This window comes from Rhagoletis zephyria, unplaced genomic scaffold, assembly GCF_001687245.7.
Source record: "Rhagoletis zephyria isolate East Lansing unplaced genomic scaffold, Rhagoletis_zephyria_1.1 Rzeph_scaffold_01873, whole genome shotgun sequence".
Classification (NCBI taxonomy): domain Eukaryota; kingdom Metazoa; phylum Arthropoda; class Insecta; order Diptera; family Tephritidae; genus Rhagoletis; species Rhagoletis zephyria.
Window position 1 is genome coordinate 43,237 of NW_016158957.1, and position 19,865 is coordinate 63,101.

The 19,865-nt window shown below is 35.8% G+C and overlaps 1 protein-coding gene across 1 annotated transcript in view; it reads left to right on the forward strand.

Annotated features, from left to right (window-relative positions):
• Positions 1–18,662, forward strand: part of fd102C (forkhead domain 102C) — a 43,956-nt gene extending 25,294 nt beyond the window's left edge. The window contains exons 2-3 of the mRNA XM_017619470.1: positions 15,635–15,859; positions 15,931–18,662. Of these exons, the coding sequence (XP_017474959.1) occupies positions 15,935–18,595 (2,661 nt within the window). The 5' untranslated portion in view covers positions 15,635–15,859; positions 15,931–15,934 and the 3' untranslated portion in view covers positions 18,596–18,662. The remainder of the gene's footprint in view (positions 1–15,634; positions 15,860–15,930) is intronic.
• Positions 18,663–19,865: the final 1,203 nt, after the last annotated feature.

Consider the following 19,865-nt stretch of genomic DNA (forward strand, 5'->3'; position numbering starts at 1 on the left):
ATGTGTAATATGTATTTAAAAAGTAAAAAAAAAAAAAAATATTCTAAGCAACGAGAAAGTAAAAAGAGCCGCACTTTGCTAAGCAAAGAGCCGCATTTGGCTCAAAGAGCCACGTTTCCCCACGTTGATATATAGATTTTTAATTAGATAATTGTTTAATGAATTTTACTATAGTAAGAGCTTGGAAAATTCGGAAAATCTCTTCCCGTATATACAATAGGGGTATTCACGATCCGATGCATACTGTCTAGCATGCTGCATAGATAGCATGATTGGCTAATTTTGTTGTTGTTTGAACACATGAAACAACAACAATCATGCTATTTATGTTATCTATGCACCATGCTAGAGGCCATATGCACCGGATCGTGAATACCCCTAATGTAAATAATAATTCTGAATATGTTGCATGTGTTCCTTTTGTTGACATGCATAAATTTGATTTGAATTTATTCGGCAATGTCTTCATATATCCCTTTCAAACATATATAAGCGACATGATATAAACTGGCACTTGCGTGATGTGTTACATATCGCTATGTTTTATAGTTCAGGCCTTTAGTGTCTATATATAATTGCTCAGTCATACGACTTAGTTAGGCCGATCTGTAGCAGCCACAGAATTGAGCTATATGTATATCAAACTAATGTGCAAGCTGCAGTTGCAGTTGACCGTGTTTGTCAAAAAATTAAAAAGCGGCAGAAACGTCGATAGTGAGTAATATAATCTATTGAAAAATATTAACCATATTTCCGTGGAATTGAGATTCGGAAAGGTTATTAGGTATGATTTATAGTTTTAAAATATATTTCACGAAAGCAAAAAAAATAGCTGAGTTCCCTTTGTTTTTTAAACACCTAGGATATCACTGACCATTAAAGAGGACCCTGAATGAACGCAAACCACAAAGCATTACACATTTTTGTATGTGATTTTTAAAATGAACGATCCAAAATTAGCCGGTATACATATTTAAAATTTTTTAGAACCAGGGGTTGAATTTTTGTACTCAAAGGGTTAACCCTAAAAGTATAATCTACGTCTGCGAGGAGTTTACTTTTTATTTTGTTGTTTTAAATAAATGTGGTTATAGTTTTTATTAATAAAACTATGTTTTATTATTAGTCAAACTCACAACATCAATATTCTTAAAAAAAAATAAGACAGGACTAAGTATATTTTAGCTCACAGGTTATCTTTTAGGTACATAAGCCTCTACGGCGTATGTTAAGGCTTTACGTTACTCCCAAATAGATTAGGCTTCTAGGGTTAAGAAAGCTTTAGTTTGAAAGTGTGATATTAAATGCTTTTCACCATAAACGGCGCCAATTTTCAATGATTATTGCGTTTCAGATTAAGACTGTGAAAGGTTGGACTATACCTTAAAGATGACGGGTTTCTCATGGCCCACTGCACGAAGCTTAGAGTAGAGTTATGTCTTTTAAGAACTTAAAAATTATCCTGGGTTATCAGGTGTCTAGCAATACAAGATTAATTTTTGTCTTTCACGAAGTTCTTTAAATAAATTTTGAGCTAAGTACTCACCCGTATTTCGGGGGTTACTACTAGCTTTAATAAATTGTTAGTTTAATTTCCTGCAAAATTTACCTTTAGGTTTATGCATTTTAAGAATATATCGAAAATTTGTTTTAGAGAATCAATGTGAAATAATTGCAGAAACGATTAACCGGTTTGCTGAGCCACCGTGACGCCTGCTTTTTAAATAATTTTTGTAAAACAAATCGGCAAGTACATATCGTCCCCCGCATGCCAGAAACATGAATGTGTAAAGATGAAAATTTTGGGATTTTTTTTATATGTCGGGTCGAGAGTTTTTGTGGTCGCCGATTACGAATCTGAAGTCAGTTTTTTTTTTTAATTCAAATTGGCGGATCCAATATGGCGATCAAATTAAAAAAAAAGTACTAAAATTAAAACGTTGCTACTGAACGTTTCAAATATTGCCAAGGGTTAAAACAAGTTTCCAGTGGGTTTCTGGGGTTGCTGATTACGAATCTGATGTCAGATTTTCAAAATTCAAAATGGCCGTTAANCGAGGAGTTTACTTTTTATTTTGTTGTTTTAAATAAATGTGGTTATAGTTTTTATTAATAAAACTATGTTTTATTATTAGTCAAACTCACAACATCAATATTCTTAAAAAAAAATAAGACAGGACTAAGTATATTTTAGCTCACAGGTTATCTTTTAGGTACATAAGCCTCTACGGCGTATGTTAAGGCTTTACGTTACTCCCAAATAGATTAGGCTTCTAGGGTTAAGAAAGCTTTAGTTTGAAAGTGTGATATTAAATGCTTTTCACCATAAACGGCGCCAATTTTCAATGATTATTGCGTTTCAGATTAAGACTGTGAAAGGTTGGACTATACCTTAAAGATGACGGGTTTCTCATGGCCCACTGCACGAAGCTTAGAGTAGAGTTATGTCTTTTAAGAACTTAAAAATTATCCTGGGTTATCAGGTGTCTAGCAATACAAGATTAATTTTTGTCTTTCACGAAGTTCTTTAAATAAATTTTGAGCTAAGTACTCACCCGTATTTCGGGGGTTACTACTAGCTTTAATAAATTGTTAGTTTAATTTCCTGCAAAATTTACCTTTAGGTTTATGCATTTTAAGAATATATCGAAAATTTGTTTTAGAGAATCAATGTGAAATAATTGCAGAAACGATTAACCGGTTTGCTGAGCCACCGTGACGCCTGCTTTTTAAATAATTTTTGTAAAACAAATCGGCAAGTACATATCGTCCCCCGCATGCCAGAAACATGAATGTGTAAAGATGAAAATTTTGGGATTTTTTTTATATGTCGGGTCGAGAGTTTTTGTGGTCGCCGATTACGAATCTGAAGTCAGTTTTTTTTTTTAATTCAAATTGGCGGATCCAATATGGCGATCAAATTAAAAAAAAAGTACTAAAATTAAAACGTTGCTACTGAACGTTTCAAATATTGCCAAGGGTTAAAACAAGTTTCCAGTGGGTTTCTGGGGTTGCTGATTACGAATCTGATGTCAGATTTTCAAAATTCAAAATGGCCGTTAAGAGTTTCAAACAAATCCAATCATTTATTTAAAGTTGGTCTCCATTTTGGATCCACCATACCAGAATATGTAAAAAACACATTTTTAGCTGCATTTTAATATGTCAAGAAAATAAAAAAAGTTGAGAACATCAGCGTTTTTATAAAAAACCGACCAGCGCGACCTCTAAGAAAACTTTTTTTTTTTAATAAAAAAAAAACGCGTCTCTTTTTTTATCACAAATAAAACTATTCTGATGTAGCGTTTATGAATTTCCAAAAAGAGTGTTTTTATGAACCACTCTAGTATGTATGTATTAGTGAAAAAGTGTGCATGTATGTATTGCTATTGTCATGGCAGTATTGTCCGGTGTAAACCCTAAGTTACATATTTTGTGCCGCCAGAGAACCTAACACTAAAAGAGAAAATTTCCCTACAACCTTGGCATTTGAATATGCTACCCATTTTTATCAGAAATTGTTGAAAAATGGCGAAAACCGTGACAATGCAAAGATTTTTATAATAAAAAATAATTTTTTTAAGTTTGTATAAAAAAATGTTGAAAATTTAATTCTCTAAGGTAATAAAATTTAATGAAAATTGCAAAATAAGCTTGCAAATTGCAAAACCCAAAAAAAAATTAAGTCCAAGATTGCGGAATGTTCCAGTATGAAATTTAGGGGCGAGACTGTGGATCCATGATCTACGTGCCAAATAGAAGTAAACTGCATCAAAAGTTCCCTACTACAAATATTTTTCTTCGTACCAATTTGGTCTAAATTTACTTGGCTAAAATTTAAGGTCTGAGTTCCTAGAAAGTTGTAATTTTACGTGGAAAAAACCTCAATAACTTTAAAAGTTGGGTGAACTCTCCCTAAATAGGTTAGCCATATTTGACATCGGGGGCAAAAATACATCAAATGCCATTAAAATATATTCAGCCCTATTCTGCATTTCGATTACGTTCCCGCATTCCGCTCAGCTACAAACGTAATTTGGTATTCTGGGTTACGATCGAATCGAAAGAAGAAGACATCTTCGAGTTCAGCTGGTTGCCTAGGAATGTGTGAAATCGAAACAAAACAAAAGAAATAATTGCCACCAACTACAGCAGCTTATGAAGTAAAAATTTTTTAATATTTTAAAATAACTAAATACATATATCTAACTAATTTTAATTTAAAAATAAAATGTCGTTTGTTCTTAATTTAAGTGGAAACATAATTCTATTGCTTGAAGAGCAGAACGGGTCCCAGATTGCTGGTGCGAAAGTTTAAAGGCGGAGATTTAGGGACATGTTTGATCATTTTTAGATGAGTGAAGAGAGTGCATTACTCACGGTTAAAGGCCAGTGAAATTATAAACGTTGTTTGAGCACTCCACAACATTTGCATTTAGTACAGAGTAGAAGTTTTATCGCAAATGAATTCGATTTTGAAAGCCGTCAGGAGCAGGGGAAGAACAAAGCTTATCCTTCCATAGCAAATCGTATTCGAGGCAACATACGCACCTCTTTTTAAGGAGTAGGGAAAAACGAGTACAATAATAAAAACATATTTTTTATGTAACTCCACATTTTATGTACGTATGTATGTACATAAATCTACTAATGTTATATAAAAATAAAAAATAATTGTTTTCAGTGCATTTCACAGTCTTGAAACATGAATGTAATGAAAACAAAAACACCTGGACTTCCTCTTTGATAACCCCTCGCAATATACCTTTTAGTTGCCATTATTTGAGTAAATTTTTCGTATTGCTCACGAAAAGAAAGAAATCGAGAAAATCCATTTATGATGACTTTTACAATCATGCACAGTATATTTTACTTAATTTTTTAATGAAATTTTAATATTTAAACCCACGAAAACTCGAAACTTTCTCCGTCAACAAATTTGCAACTTAGGAAAACGTAACTACGATCGAAATATAGAATAGGTATAATCGTAAATTTCGAAGATTGATCGAAACGAAACGGAACGCAGAATACCAAAGTTGCCAAACGGAGAAAATATAAGTACATACTTGTTAATTTTTTTTTTATATATTTTTATTTAACCATTTTTACGCTAATAACAAACGTCTCGGATTTTCTGAATCATCTCGGGGTTTGGGGTAACGAGTCATAATCCAGAAAGCCTTTCTTCTCCTGTTGTGCATTTGAGCCAGGTTTTTACTCTACGAAGTGTACTAAACGATCGCTACACATTTGCTGTGATAGGAAGGCATTGAAAGGGATTGGAAGGCAGTGGAGGGCTACGAAGGCATTGGAAGGGATAGGCACGCATTGGAAGGGATAGAAAGGTATTGGAAAGGATAGGAAGGTACTGGAAGTGATAGGAAGGCATTGGACAGGATTGGAAGGTACTGGAAGGGATAGGAATGCACTGGAAGGGATAGGAAGGGATAGTAGCACATTGGAAGAAATAGGAAGGCAGTGGAAAGGTATAGAAAGGCATTGCAAGCAGTGTTGCCAGAACTTTTTGGGCCGACCGGCTAGATTGGCAAAAAAAAGCGGCTAAAAACGGCTAAAATGTTTTAGTGAAATTTCACATAGACTCTGGTAAAAAACGGCTAAAATGTTTTAGTGAAAATTCACATGCTTTATTTGAATAAATCGCAAGAAACGAAATACTAGTTAACACCATTAATTTATATCGAGTGTATATTCCTCATCATCAAATGAATCACTATTGTATATATCACCTGAATTCATTAATTTTAAGAGATCGTCATCTACAGTAAAATTATGGCAGCATTTTTCTTCACGTTTTAAACCGTATCTTATATATAAAATAGCGTTTAACGTTTTAACGCACATTGGATTTCTTTGCTTAGTTTTTATTATATTCATTGAACTAAATATTCGCTCTACTTCTGCATTACTTATAGGCAAAACAAGAAAACTAAAAACTAGGTTGGAAAGGTCAGCAAAAGGGTTTTCTCCTAGGGCATTTCGAAATTGATAAACTTCGGCCCAAAATTTTACAGTTGAGTCTAAATTACTCCAGGTATGTAACGTTAACCGTTGCCATTACATCTCTATGGATGTTATTTCGTCGGCATTATATTTGTGTTTTTGTTGCTGTAGTTGAACAAATACTTTTGGTTTAATTACTCTTAATGCATTTCCAACCGAAAAAAGTCAATTTTTTTTAGTGTGGCAATATTTGTAGGGAGGCGTTGGCGTAATTCCTTTATTAAAGTGATAATAAAATAGCGACCATTTTCTCGAATTATTTTCTCGGCTTCGTGGTCAAAAGCGTTTGTGCTTACTTTTGTTTTTAAATACTCTTCAAAACTGTGATAAAACTGAGGAAATGGAGCAAGGTATGGTTCCAACGGGGAGCATATAGGATCAAATGTGTCCGCGCTAATAACCACTAGGGAGCATAGATGCGAAAGTAAAACATTGAGTTCATTAAAAATCTTCATTGGGTCTGCATTATTGCTTTCGAACAACTTGTTTACTTTTTGCACCTGAAAATTAGGCAAATAGTAAAATCGGCTAAAAACGGCTAACTTTTTTTTACAAACCGGCTAACAAATCGGCTGCCGGCTAGATCGAATTTTCTCCGGCTAGTTGCTATCAAAACCGGCTAAATCTAGCCGGAAAACGGCTAAAATGGCAACGCTGATTGCAAGGGATAGAAACGTATTGGAAGGGATACGAAGGCATTGGAAGCGATACGAATGCATTGGAAGGGATACGAAGGCATTAGAAAGGATAGGAACACATTGGAAGGGACAAGAAGGAATTGGAAGGGATGGGAAGGCATTGGAAGGGATACGAATGCATTGGAAGGGATACGAAGGCATTAGAAGGGATAGGAAGGTACTGCAAGGGATAGGAACCCGTTGGAAGGGATATGAAGGCATTGGAAGGGATAGGAAGGCAGTGGAAATGATAGAAAGGCATTGGAAGGGATGAGAAGACATTGGAAGGGATAGGAACACATTGGATGGGATAAGTAGGCATTGGTTTATCACATCTTTCCGTTCATCACAGAATGGTAGGAGAAACTCAAATGGGCATTTAATTCAATTCTGTACCAATTCAATGCTTAATGCTGTGCTTACTTCATTGTATCAACGGTGAAAAACGCAGGCTTTTTATTTCTTAATTTTTGAAAATTTTCCTTCCTTATGTCAACTAGCACGAAATTGTTCGGAAGTAGAGTCACAATACCAAGAGTGCGCATAAAATGGGTTATATCTTTTTAACAGGTCTTCAGAAAATAATATTTAATATATTAAAATAAGGGGAAGAATTCCGCTGTAGATAGGTGTTAGCGAAAGTTTCATATTTTGCTTGGATAAACAAATAACAGACAATTTCTTTGATAATGATAAAATTTTTCTGAACACCCGTTCTAGAGACTTGAGTAGTCAATTTGTTCCACTAAACTATCTTTAGTTTATGTTTTTTCATAGTTCGCGCATCTCTACTAATTTTATTTTGAATAAATACCGTGTATTTTTCGATTTGACGTAAATAGGACATATTCGTAAATTGATGAGTTCCAGAACTTTATTCATATCTTTGGCTTCAAACCGATTTAAAGTTACCTGTGAATAATTAATTTTCATTAAAACCAACCAAAACTTTACGGAAGGTCTAAAGTAAATGATACAATGGCTTAACACTTTGTGCAAGTGCTCCTTCCAGCATATTTCTAGGATCATATGACCCATTGTGGAGTCTGGTCGAGTTTTAATGAGACTGTTTCGCTTCTCTCGTCATTTCATATCCCTTTGACAACTGTGTCAACTTCTATAAATTTAGTTGAGAGTTGACCGAAGTCAAGTTTTAAACATGTTTTTTAGCCATTACTAAAAAATACCACATTTGGTGTGAACATTGGGGTAAAGTAAACGGGTGAGGTTTTTGTTATAAAATTAATTTAATCTAACAGAATTATATATGTATATTATAACTCGATAAGGTTTAAGTCTTGCCATAGCTTCCATTCGCTGAACTGTGGATAATCGTTTTCCAATTCTCTCGCGCGATCTTCTTCTGATAAGCCGATTTTTTTATAATTGAGGTAAAGAGCCTTATCCTTAAACTGGTGCGAAATTGTTTTTTTTTATGATTAGCTTACTCTGTTAGTATAGGAAGGAATCCATTAATTGATTTTTTGAGGAAAATTAGAAGTCTTTGGTATATTTAATTTTAATTTAATTTTTGATCTCGAGAGTGTCGGGTTCAACGTTATTTTTTGAGTAGCCACTTCTAACGCGAATAAAACTGTCAAACTAAAAGCCAGTACTATGAAATTTCAACCTCATAATGGTAGATCTATGGTCTAACGATCTGCATTGCAACTTTTTAATACATTCAAACAATTGCTGTACAGGAATTGCTGGAACGCGTACCGATTTTAAGTGAACAATGCTTTATATAGGTGATTTTTTACAGTAAAAGTCTATCTATACAGTGCCGTTTTTTAACGTCAGTGCTGCTTCAGTGTTCGTTCCGTAATTTTTTTATACACTCTATAAACTGTATGTAAAACTATTACTGAAAAGTGTTTATTTTCAACCAAAATATGTGTAGGTATACGCACACGATCAGAGGTATAGATAACAAAGCAGGAATTGTCTACCTGTCTACGCCCTTGACTCAGTATTAAAAGAATTTTTATCTATACCCCGGCAAATTGCATGCGACTTTTCTTTGAGGTTTGCTACATTATATCCACAATTAAATACAATATGATGAATACTCTAAATCTAATTACATTAAACGAGCAATTCTTGTATATATGTATATATATAGATCCATAGGGTTCTCTGAAACGGCTCTAACGATTTCGATGCAATTTTGTACACAGATACTGTTTTGGATTTTTTGGTTATCTGAATAGGCATTATCTCCGAGAAGACTCGTATAAGGTTGCCACCTATTCGAATTTAGTTACAAATTAATTAAAACATCATAATATGGGTATCAAATGGAAGGTATTTGAAAATGTTATGTCTTAGGATAATAGTGTAAGGTTGCCACTTATTTTCGATTCTACATAATTTATCTGAAACATCCCAATATGGATATCAAATCAAAGGTATTGTTGACAACTTTGGTCAGAAAATATTTTCCATGAGGGTTGCCACGCTTCCTTGTAATACAAATTTTTATTTTGTTAATCTCAATCAATATTTTTTTTATGTATACATATTACATATACGCTCATACCATTAATTCCAGCGAATTTCGGAATAGGGTTGCCACCTAAATTTTAGAGTAAGGAATTTACTTAATAGATATGGAAATCCTATTTTTTTTGTTTATTTCCAAAATATTTTTTTAAAGCTATCCAAATCTTGAAAACTTTAAAAAGTATATGCACTCCGGGCAGAGCTCGGTCAACCTGGTACTAATAAAATGATATTCTTGGTTGTTACGAATGACTTTACATTAACGTCCTGCGGCCGGCCCTGTCGGTCGAGAAATCCGAGTTCGGTTAAGAATTTCAATTACTTCCTTGGTATTGTGATTCTATTTCCGGAACAATTTCGTGCTAATTGAAATTTTTTTCTGATATGAAGTTGGCCATTTCTAATCGATTTTGTCGGTGAACTCATATGAGTAGTCCACTTGCAAAGTACGCTGAGTAAATTTTTTCGATTTTTAGTTTTTGGTGGGTAACGTACCAGTATTTAAAGTAGTTTTATGTCCGCTAACAATACAGTGCAAAATCTTTCTATATTCTGAAAAAAATAACATCAAATGTTAACTACTTTTGCAAAAGTCGCTATAATACCTGTGTATGTATGTATTTATACACTTTCAAGAGCCTCCATCTTCTGATGAACTTAGAAACCTGCAAGAAACTAGTTTCGGTGTCTAGTGGAATTTGTCTTAAAAACGAAGCCGACCAACCTTCATGGAAGAGAGAACACGAAAAGCTAAAACAAAGCTATGTAAAAGTTATTGTTTCAAAACTCGCTATATGAAACACTGCATGCTAGTTAATCGTAGCGCTTTCGACAGAAACAGCATTTTGATACGAAACAAAATGGTCTTGAAAGCTGAAGTAATTCCCCTTCAGCCACAATTACCCCTTGACCTTAAAAAATTGGTAAAAAATAGCGTTCTTCGAAAAAATCCAAAAAGTTATGTATTTTTTATTATATCAGTATTATAGATTTTTAGACGAACAACACGATTCCACTGTTAAAAATTGGAAAAAAATGTGAACACCTTAATCTAAACAATGCATTATTTATTGGATTTTTTTCTATTTGCATGCAGCTGTGCATCCTTCACACAATTTTTATATCGCTCGAACAATACGTGTGTTTTAGTGCAATTCAAGACCTTTAACTTGAGCCAAGGTAGAAGGCTCTAGGCCAGAGGTTCCCAAACCTTTTTTTCTCGTAGACCCCTTTCAAAACTTTACTGGTTTCGGTGGACCCCCTGCTGCCACATTTCTAACATATTCCCAAAGCCCGTCAAAAACTGTGAAGATTAGATCTAACGATATAAATTTGCATCGCGGGTGAGTTCCAAAACTAAATTCGGAGTGGCAAAAATAAATATAAAATATTTTCTTGTGTTCTATCTATTAAAATAATGTGATTACTCGGTTGCAAGTTTTAAAAAACAGAGCTCGTAAAGCCATCAAAGTACTCTCTCGCTCTGAAGAGTAATATCTTTAAGAGCACTCCGAGCGCAGCGTTATTTACATTGTCTTCACCATAAACTCCTCATATGTTCGGATCGCTCATGAATTTGCATGTGGCGTATTTGTAAAATAGATTTAATTTTTATCGCTCCGAATTTTAAAGTGATGCGAAAAATATTTTTCACACATTTTTTTAACACAAAACTTGAAACAGCAAAACCGCAAAGCTTTTTAGACAATAGAGAAAATTCCGAATCTATAAAAATCGATGACAAACAACCAAGCAAACAAGAAGCACAAAAAGTGTTCCACCGTCTCATCCTCTTCAAGGCAGGATGGGCAAACGTAAATTACAACACAACAAAGCTTTTAACGCCAAACTTTAAATTCAGAAACAGACAATAGAGAAAATTCCGAATCTATAAAAATCGATGACAAACAACCAAGCAAACAAGAAGCACAAAAAGTGTTCCACCGTCTCATCCTCTTCAAGGCAGAATGGGCAAACGTAAATTACAATTATGTTTATCTCAGTCATCAGTTCTAGAAGTTGTCTGCAGTCCTATCTGCTCAATGAGAGCAAAAAACTAAATAGAACTTCTGAGATTGAAGACAACATGAGTTTTACCCACCCGCATTCCCTCGATGCCTCCAGTCATTGCTGAGCGAAATATTCACCCAGTTTCTGATTGTGGCTTCGATGGCCGAAGTGGGGAGTGCTATACCTGGTTGCGTATCGAGGAATGCCCGGTCTAAGCCAACTATGGCCTAATGGTCGGATGTCTCATAACCAGGTACTCCCAGGTGACCTGGCACCCAGAGCTCGTTATGTTTACCAACATAATTTCAGGGAACTCAACGTTATAGAATCTCTTCAACGAAGGTATCCTGTAGCATTGAAAACACACAAGTGCCGCCAGCAATTTCCGCCTCGCCCCACTCAGTGTTATACCAACATCCGTTTATTTTTAGTCTGCAGGTGGTCTTTAAAGATTCCCTAATTATGAAGACACAAAGTTATGGTAAGGGCAGCAGTGCGTCAAGAGCACTAAACACCTCTCAAAAAAATTATTGTTAAATAATGAGGCGCAACTGCGGAGCGCTTGAATGTGGACTGAAAAGGACGCCCAGAGCAAGGCGCATCCATATAAGGTGGTGGCAATTGCATATAAGTAAAAATCCCGTGTATTTTGTTATTGCTTTTTGGTACATCAGGATGTGAAAACGAAAGAAAATAGGAAATAATTTTCGCCAATTCGTTTTGTTGACATCCTAAAGTTATGCCATTTCGTCTTGGATGACATTCTCCTGCACTAGTGTAGAGACACAAATATCCAATCAGCTGTTCAATCAACACCACCTTGTTTTGATGCGCCTGGTCCACAGCAACACCTTGAAATGGTGTTTTCGGAGCACTCCGAATATGGAGTGAAAAGGGACTCGAATGAGTGTTTTCGGAGCGCTCCGAATATGGAGTGATAAGGGAGTCAACGTGTTTTTTTATTTACCTTGTTTTTTCTTTTATCTAGTCTGTGAATTGAAAAAGAAATTTTCAATCAAGATGAAACTGATCGTCGTTGCCGGATATTCCTGAAAAGGTACACCGAAAAAAAGCTGTAGACGTTATGGCAGTTTCAAATGCATTTAGAGGTAAACAATAATGAATACTTTGTCTAAATTTAGAACTTTTCAGATGTCTTTAATAGATAATTTGCTGGATCTGGTAAAGAATTCCATAGAGCGGGCGCAAAGTGGTTCCAAACCTAAAAGGAACGTATTTTAAATATGATAAAAAATATTTTTTTTATTCACTTTAAGATTTTTCCGATTTTATGTTTTTTTTCTGAATAATATGTAAACAAGACGAAAACACTTTAATATTAATTAATTATAAACAAAATTAAGAATATTTTTAATAACCGTAAAGCCCCTTTTCGGTTTATCATCGGACTTCGCTGTATACCAGGTGAAGTAATATTAGAGTAAGAAGAAAGATTTTGGCACTGCTTTATTTGAAAGTTTGCCTATAAATTGTGACAAAATAAAGCTAGGAAGCTGTTTTTTTACTTCACTTGTTTATTATGCCATTCATCCCACCTGAGAGTAGGTAAAATTGTACATATCTTTACACCACTATTTCGTACCACATGTGTTTAATTTTAACTGAAGATAAAACTCAAACCAATATTCTCTGTGTTATATCCTGCGAACAGGAACGGCAACTTTTGTTTGTTCCATGCCATAGCGGAATCATACAAGGTGAAGTAATTAGATCGAGAAGAAAGATTTAGATTTTGCCTTGAATGAAAAATTGCCTTTAAAATTTGACTATAAGGCTGCCGAATGTTAAAAGATAAAGCGAGAAAGCTATTTTATTACTTCACTTGTTTATTGCGCCATGGTTCCATGAAAATATATTAAGGTTTTCCAGCAAAATTCATACAAAAGCGCTATGTCCAATTTGCCGAGCAGTTATTAAAGACGACGCACAGTGGTTCGGATCGCAAATCTAGCTGGACGAAACTATTTAAACAAATACTAGTTGATGGATCTTTACACCACTTCTTACCTAGGGGATTTTTGAGTCGCTGATTACGAATCTGAAGTCACTTATCAAAAATTCGAAATGGCGGATCCAATATGGCGGACGAAAATTAAAAAAAAAAATCTGTAGATTTCTATGAAACTGGGTATCTGGGGGTTTTCTGGGTCGCTGATTACATATCTAAAGTCATTTACCAAAAATTCAAAATGGCGGATCCAATATGGCGGACGAAAATTAAAAAAAAAAAAGGTAGATTTCTATGTAACTGGGTATCTGGGGATTTTCTGGGTTGCTGATTACGAATCTAAAGTCATTTACTTAGTTTACTTTATTTACTTTGGAACGAGCATTTTCATCAGATATTTCTTTCAATTTACTAATCACACAAACACGGACACCTTGTTGTCTTTTAGAAGTTTCAGCAACACCAAATGTCAAACAACTCAGTTCTTAAGATTTTATTTACCATGACTAAAATTTAAGATCACAGCAAGAAACACAAATAAATTTCAGAAACAATTTTATAACAGCGCTTAAAGATTTGCATGCCTATTGTATAATTTTTTAATTTCAGAAAGCAGAAAATTCGCGAGGTACTATTTTTTTTTAACTCTTGCATAACCAAAGGTTTTATGACTCCAAGTATTTTTCTATTTTAACACACAACCCCTCCCTCGTGGATCCACCACTGATCTTATATTTATATTCAGATACATTCCTGTTAATAATTACTTTTGCATTTTGAGATTTGACATACCGTCACTAAAATGTAAATATCTAAGCCAATTGGTTAGACTTGGTTATCGAACTTACCCTCTGCGTTTGCGAAGGTGTAAAGAATAATATGCAAGTGGTTTTATAACGGCCTTCGGCGGCCTTTACTTTTCCTACTCTTTAATTAATTTTTTTAATTAATCAAAACGACGATTTTTTCAGAATAAATTTGCTTATACCAATGTGAACATAAATTGCGTTGTGACCCCTGAATCTATAGCGGAATAAGTGTAATTTTTTGTTTATAAAGTAAATTTGCAATTATGCAAATATTTGTGAGTGCAATTAGCAGTCTTTTAAGTTAAATTTCAGCTTTTAAAGTAGAGTTCTCAAATAGGTGGCGTTAACTTACCTTTTTTTTTTGTTTGTTTTCATATGTTATTGCTTTAAAAAATGCAATTTCTATTTGAATGTATTGTCAGGAATGTATTCCAAGTACCATTAAGTATTTTAAAAACAAAAAATTTTGACTTTCGTCCAGCTAGATCTGCTATCCGAACCACTGTGCGACGCTTTCCCTATATTTTGTTAGACTTTTCATAGGTAAAATTATTTTTTCAGTTGTATTTTTGAAATAAACAAAGTTATTTTTCCTTCTGTCAGTAAACTGTTTTTGTTACAAATAGTATAAATAAGCAATGAGAAATAAGGCAAATTTTTTTTATTTCCTACCTTTGTTGGAAATAAAGTAAAACTCAGATTTTGGTATTATTTCCCATTTAAAAGTGAAATAAAGCAAATTTTTCGTTATTGCTGATAGTGTTATTTCACACCCCAATATTCATTACGTGGGCTCTTAGAATTTCAACGAAGTCAGGCCTTGTAAATTTGGTACCCAGTAACCTAACGATAGTATGAATTTTTATTCTACATACGTATAAGTAGTTATAGGAAGACTATTAAGGTTAATTAATACTGAAAAGCATCCATATGTATGTATCTTTCTAACTGCATTGCAGAAGACTGCATTGGTTGGGATTGAAAAATATTAAATTTCTCTTAATTTCACTAGGGCCTAACAAATTTTAAATTATCGGAAACCATCGATGTCTTTCTGCCGATGTATTTTAGCACCAATGTTGATTTTTCCGATGTATCGAAACATAGATGTATCGATGTTACTCGTCAAAATTGTGAAACCATTTCCAAACATGAGAATTTGTTTGCCTTTTGGCTTTTGTGGATGCAAGTTTTCTGACTCATCCTCTGTGTCGCTCAAATTAATGACTTCGTTCTGGTCGGAATCTAGAGAGGTATTGAAAATTTGCAGGTTAGAAAAGGCAATAAACATCAAATTGTAAAATCTAAGCTACCTTTTGCTTTTGCCAACTCTAAAAACCGCTCCATTCGTTCGCCACCACCCTGATTTAAATTTCTTCTGAAAAATATAGGGCTGTTCAGGATGTTGCGAAATTGATTTGGATTTGCAGTGGGAATTGCATTGCAAATTTTATGATTGCTGCCATGGCAACATGCGCCTTTTATTGTTGTGAATTTATAAATGCACCGAATGTGCAAATGCAAGAGCAAATGCACAAGATCCCGAACAGCACTTATGAAAAATTTATTATTTTAAAATACATTTATCAAAAACGATAATGCAAAAGCAATTTACGTACCTCTTTTTTACTTTGCTCCAGAAACAATGGCGTTAGTAGAGGTATGAAGTGTAGATAAACAATCGATAGTACGAAAAATAAATCCGATAGTGACTGAAAAATTATGCCATCGATTGTTTTGCAGCATTATCATACATAATGCAGCGTATGAAGATTGTACTACACAATATAAAAACGGTTACCGATACCATCACAACAGCAAATGCGATCGTTAACGAAAGATACACCAACTTAAAACTCAATAAAGTGAGTACCAAAAGACCTAAAACGTACACTCACGAGAACAGATCACAGATTAACAATAACAATAATAACAGATTTATGCAGCTTAACAAAAATCTCACATATATGTGCCAAAGAAACCCTAACTTGGGCGTACAAATCGCATTCAATCAACAGAGCACAGCAGCAGATGGCAGAAACACCAGCAATAACAAACAATACTTCAACATGCAGATCATCAATTCGTCCACCGGAAACGTATTCAACGGCTTGAGCTGCGTCGAATCAAAAAAAACAATGGATACTACTGAAACTAAGTACTTAGACTCCAATTCCATAAAAAGTATGTCACCGCCACCGAACGACTCTACATTCAATTCAACAGTTGAAGAGACAATTCTGGTTTCAACGAACGCAACTCCTCTGCGGCAAATAATTACACCAAGTGCGCTACCAGCCACTTCGTCCATTATGTCACCATCATACACGTCGAATTTTCAAGACGTTCGAAGCGAGAACGTAGTCTTAATACCAACTCCCAATTCACTGGAACAGTACCGCTTACAACTCTACAACTATGCGTTAAGCATAGACCGTTTACGCTGTCCACAATATACTGCGGCTACTACTATGGCCGCCGCGGCTTATGCTAGCGGTGCTGGCGCTGGTGTGCATTTATTGTTGAATCGTGAGAACAATCACACCTTTGGGTCTATAGAAGTCGAAACGGAGAGCAACTATCCAAACAGCATGGGTAGCGTAAGAAGTGGCGGCGGTTCCTATGCACCAACTGCCATAGCGCACGGCAACCGCTTGGCACTCTCTATGTCACTTTTTCCACAACGCATTTTTCATCCGGAGGAACCGAAGCCGCAGTACAGCTACATTGGTCTAATTGCCATGGCAATACTCAGTTCAGCTGAAACGAAACTTGTTCTCTCCGACATATACCAGTACATTTTAGATCATTATCCGTACTTTCGGGCGCGTGGGCCGGGATGGCGAAACTCTATACGACACAATCTGTCGTTGAATGACTGTTTCATCAAGTCTGGACGAAGTGCCAACGGCAAGGGTCATTACTGGGCCATACATCCCGCCAACATTGATGACTTTCGCAAAGGCGACTTCCGACGACGCAAAGCACAGCGCAAGGTACGCAAACACATGGGCTTATCTTTGGATGATGCGGGCACGGACTCGCCTAGTCCACCACCACTTGACCTCACCTCACCACCACTCACTTCGGCGCATGTATTGCGTTTAGCACCGGCAGGTAATAATCTAACAACAGGTGGGCATGAGTTTTTGATGGCGCCAGGTGCGCATGCCTTCGGATGTTTGCAACAGAAGAATTATCCGATACTACAGGTGCCTACATCGTTGGTTTCGTTACAATCACAACAACAAATTCAAGACCGCTACTTCGGCGCTGCGATTACGGAGCAGTATACGTGCATACCGTCAGCCGCTTACAACAATCGGCTCTCAACCAGAATGCAGCAGCAACACCAACATCAGCAGCATCAACAAGAACACTTTAGGGATAGCAACGATTGTCAATCTTTCAGCCAAGCGCATGACCACGATTTGCGAGGACAAAAGCACGCCTCAGCAGCTACAGCAATAGCGTCGAGCTCCACAACCACTGCAATAGCAAGCTTGTACTCGCAAACGCGTAAGCGGCAGTTCGATGTGGCATCTCTTTTGGCACCTGACCGCAAGGATTTTGCGCATGAAATATTGGATACAGATCAACAGACAGTCGCTTCCGTTGAAGAAGCCGAAACGCTTCAACATGCGTTTGTGAAAAAATTCAACCACGAAAACGCAAAAGAGTATAACCGGCGGCAGCAACACGATGAGCCAGTAAGCGTACAATTCCAACACCCTTCTCACTCACTCTCGAATCGGCAAGCATTCCCTACGCCAGCCGATTCCCAGCCTCAAAAATTATTGGCCTTTGATGAACAAGAACAAGATGAAATCGATGTGGTGGCAAATGATATTGAAGAGCATAGCAAGCAGGCAATCTCTGTGCGGTCAGAAAACGACGATGAGGATCCCTACGATGCGGTGGAAGACGAGGAGCAGACGTTTATTGCCGACGGCAAAGACGATAGCAGTTCTGGTGGAGCAAATATATATGTTGACGGGGAAAGTGAATGTATAATCGACGCCAGCTTGCATAAGAGGCACAAGCTTACGCAGCAGGAATCGCCGCTACCAGGAGCCGTCATCGAGTGGCATATGCTACGCCCACATCCGACCACCGAGTGCAAGAATGCGCACCAGCCTCCTGTTTCGTCGGCCAACGCCATGAGACAAAAAGATCATATCTCTGCAGTATCTACCACCACGCTCACACCGACCACAGCAGCTGGACATAAAGCCTTCGCTGTTGCAACTTCAACCGGTTGCAATGGCACAGGTTTCGCCAATAGTAACTTAAACCAAGTGGAAGTGTACCCCAATGAGCAGAACGCAGTAATGGCATCGAACACTGTCATTCATCACAAGCAACATATGAGGCGTCTAATGCAACATTTACACCAGCATCATGAAGCGCTCGAAGAATTAGACGACGAAACAGCTCAGGCATTTGGTCGTTATTACGGCACTTACGTAGCGGCGGCAGCGGCACGACGCATAGGCAGCATGCAACTGACACAGATCCAGCGCCCACTTCCCGCCGTCAAGCAATCACAGCAACAGAAGCAACAAGAGGCTACACAACAAGACGCCAAATTGCGGCATTAGCGGCAAACAGAATTATGAATGTAGTCGCTCGCGAAGTCAACAAAACTGTAATATATGTAGTAAACGTACCATAAGAAAAAAAACACCTCGTAAATTATAGAAAAACGAAAATTCGATTGTAGAATTCAAAGTCCACATGTTTCTATGGTACTTAAATAATAAATTCATCAATATTATTGTGATATCATTCCACGATCTTGAAATAAGAAAGTACCTCCTTTTATTTAAAAAATAAATTTATAGCCCAGCTCTATACACTCAAAAAATATGTGTGTATGAAGGTATATAAGTATATTCTGAAAAAAAAATTTTAGCAAAATTTTAAATTTTTTTATGCAGCTTATTTTATCGCCTTCGCAGTAACATAGATATAGCAAAGCTTACCGCATTACGGATATTTCATTTCGAAGGCATATAAGGAGAATGCGGTTACTGTTCCATTCATATTCGGTTTTGCGGTTTCGGATCATCAACTGAATGACCGCCTAAAATAAAGTTGTGGACGACAATTTACTCAGAACTAATTCCCTTAACTTAAAAATTATAAATGAGCGTATTATATTTCTTAAAGGCAAGTTTATTGAAGACATATACATATACCAAAAAAGTGGAAAACCAAATCAAATGACCGTAGGTTGGGGTGTCCCTTATCAAATAAATCACCTCTTTGAGGTAAAATTTTCGAGTGACGAAAGCTGAACTAGAAACACAAGATTTATGATATCAATTTCGTGAAGAAAATTATACGCATTTTTTAACTGCCTTTGAAACGCAGGGAAAAGCTTTTTTATTCATACGGATCGTAGCAAAAGTTCTATTTTTTATTTTGTGTTTCTAGCAGTAGACGCAATTTTGCAACGTTCCGAATAACTAAAAAAAAGATTTTCCGTACGTTTCAAAGGCAGTTAAAAAATGCGTATAATTTTCGTCACGAAATTGATATCATAAATTTTGTGTTTCTAGTGCAACTTTCGTCACTCGAAAATTTTACCTCAAAGAGGTGTTTTATTTGATATCAACTATTTTGGGTAGCAAATTTAAAATCGACCAAAATACAAAAAAATAATCTAAATGTTTTTTTTTCTCAACTAAATTGCTAAAAATATTATCTAAATCTAAATTATGTATTCAAAGCGATGTGTCCATTGAAACATATAATTTTTCGTATACGGAATAAAGCAAAAAAGAATGATCATATCCTCTGTATTCGAAAAAAATTAAAATTAGAAGAAAATTATGAGAAATGATAAAAACTTATCAACTTGGTACC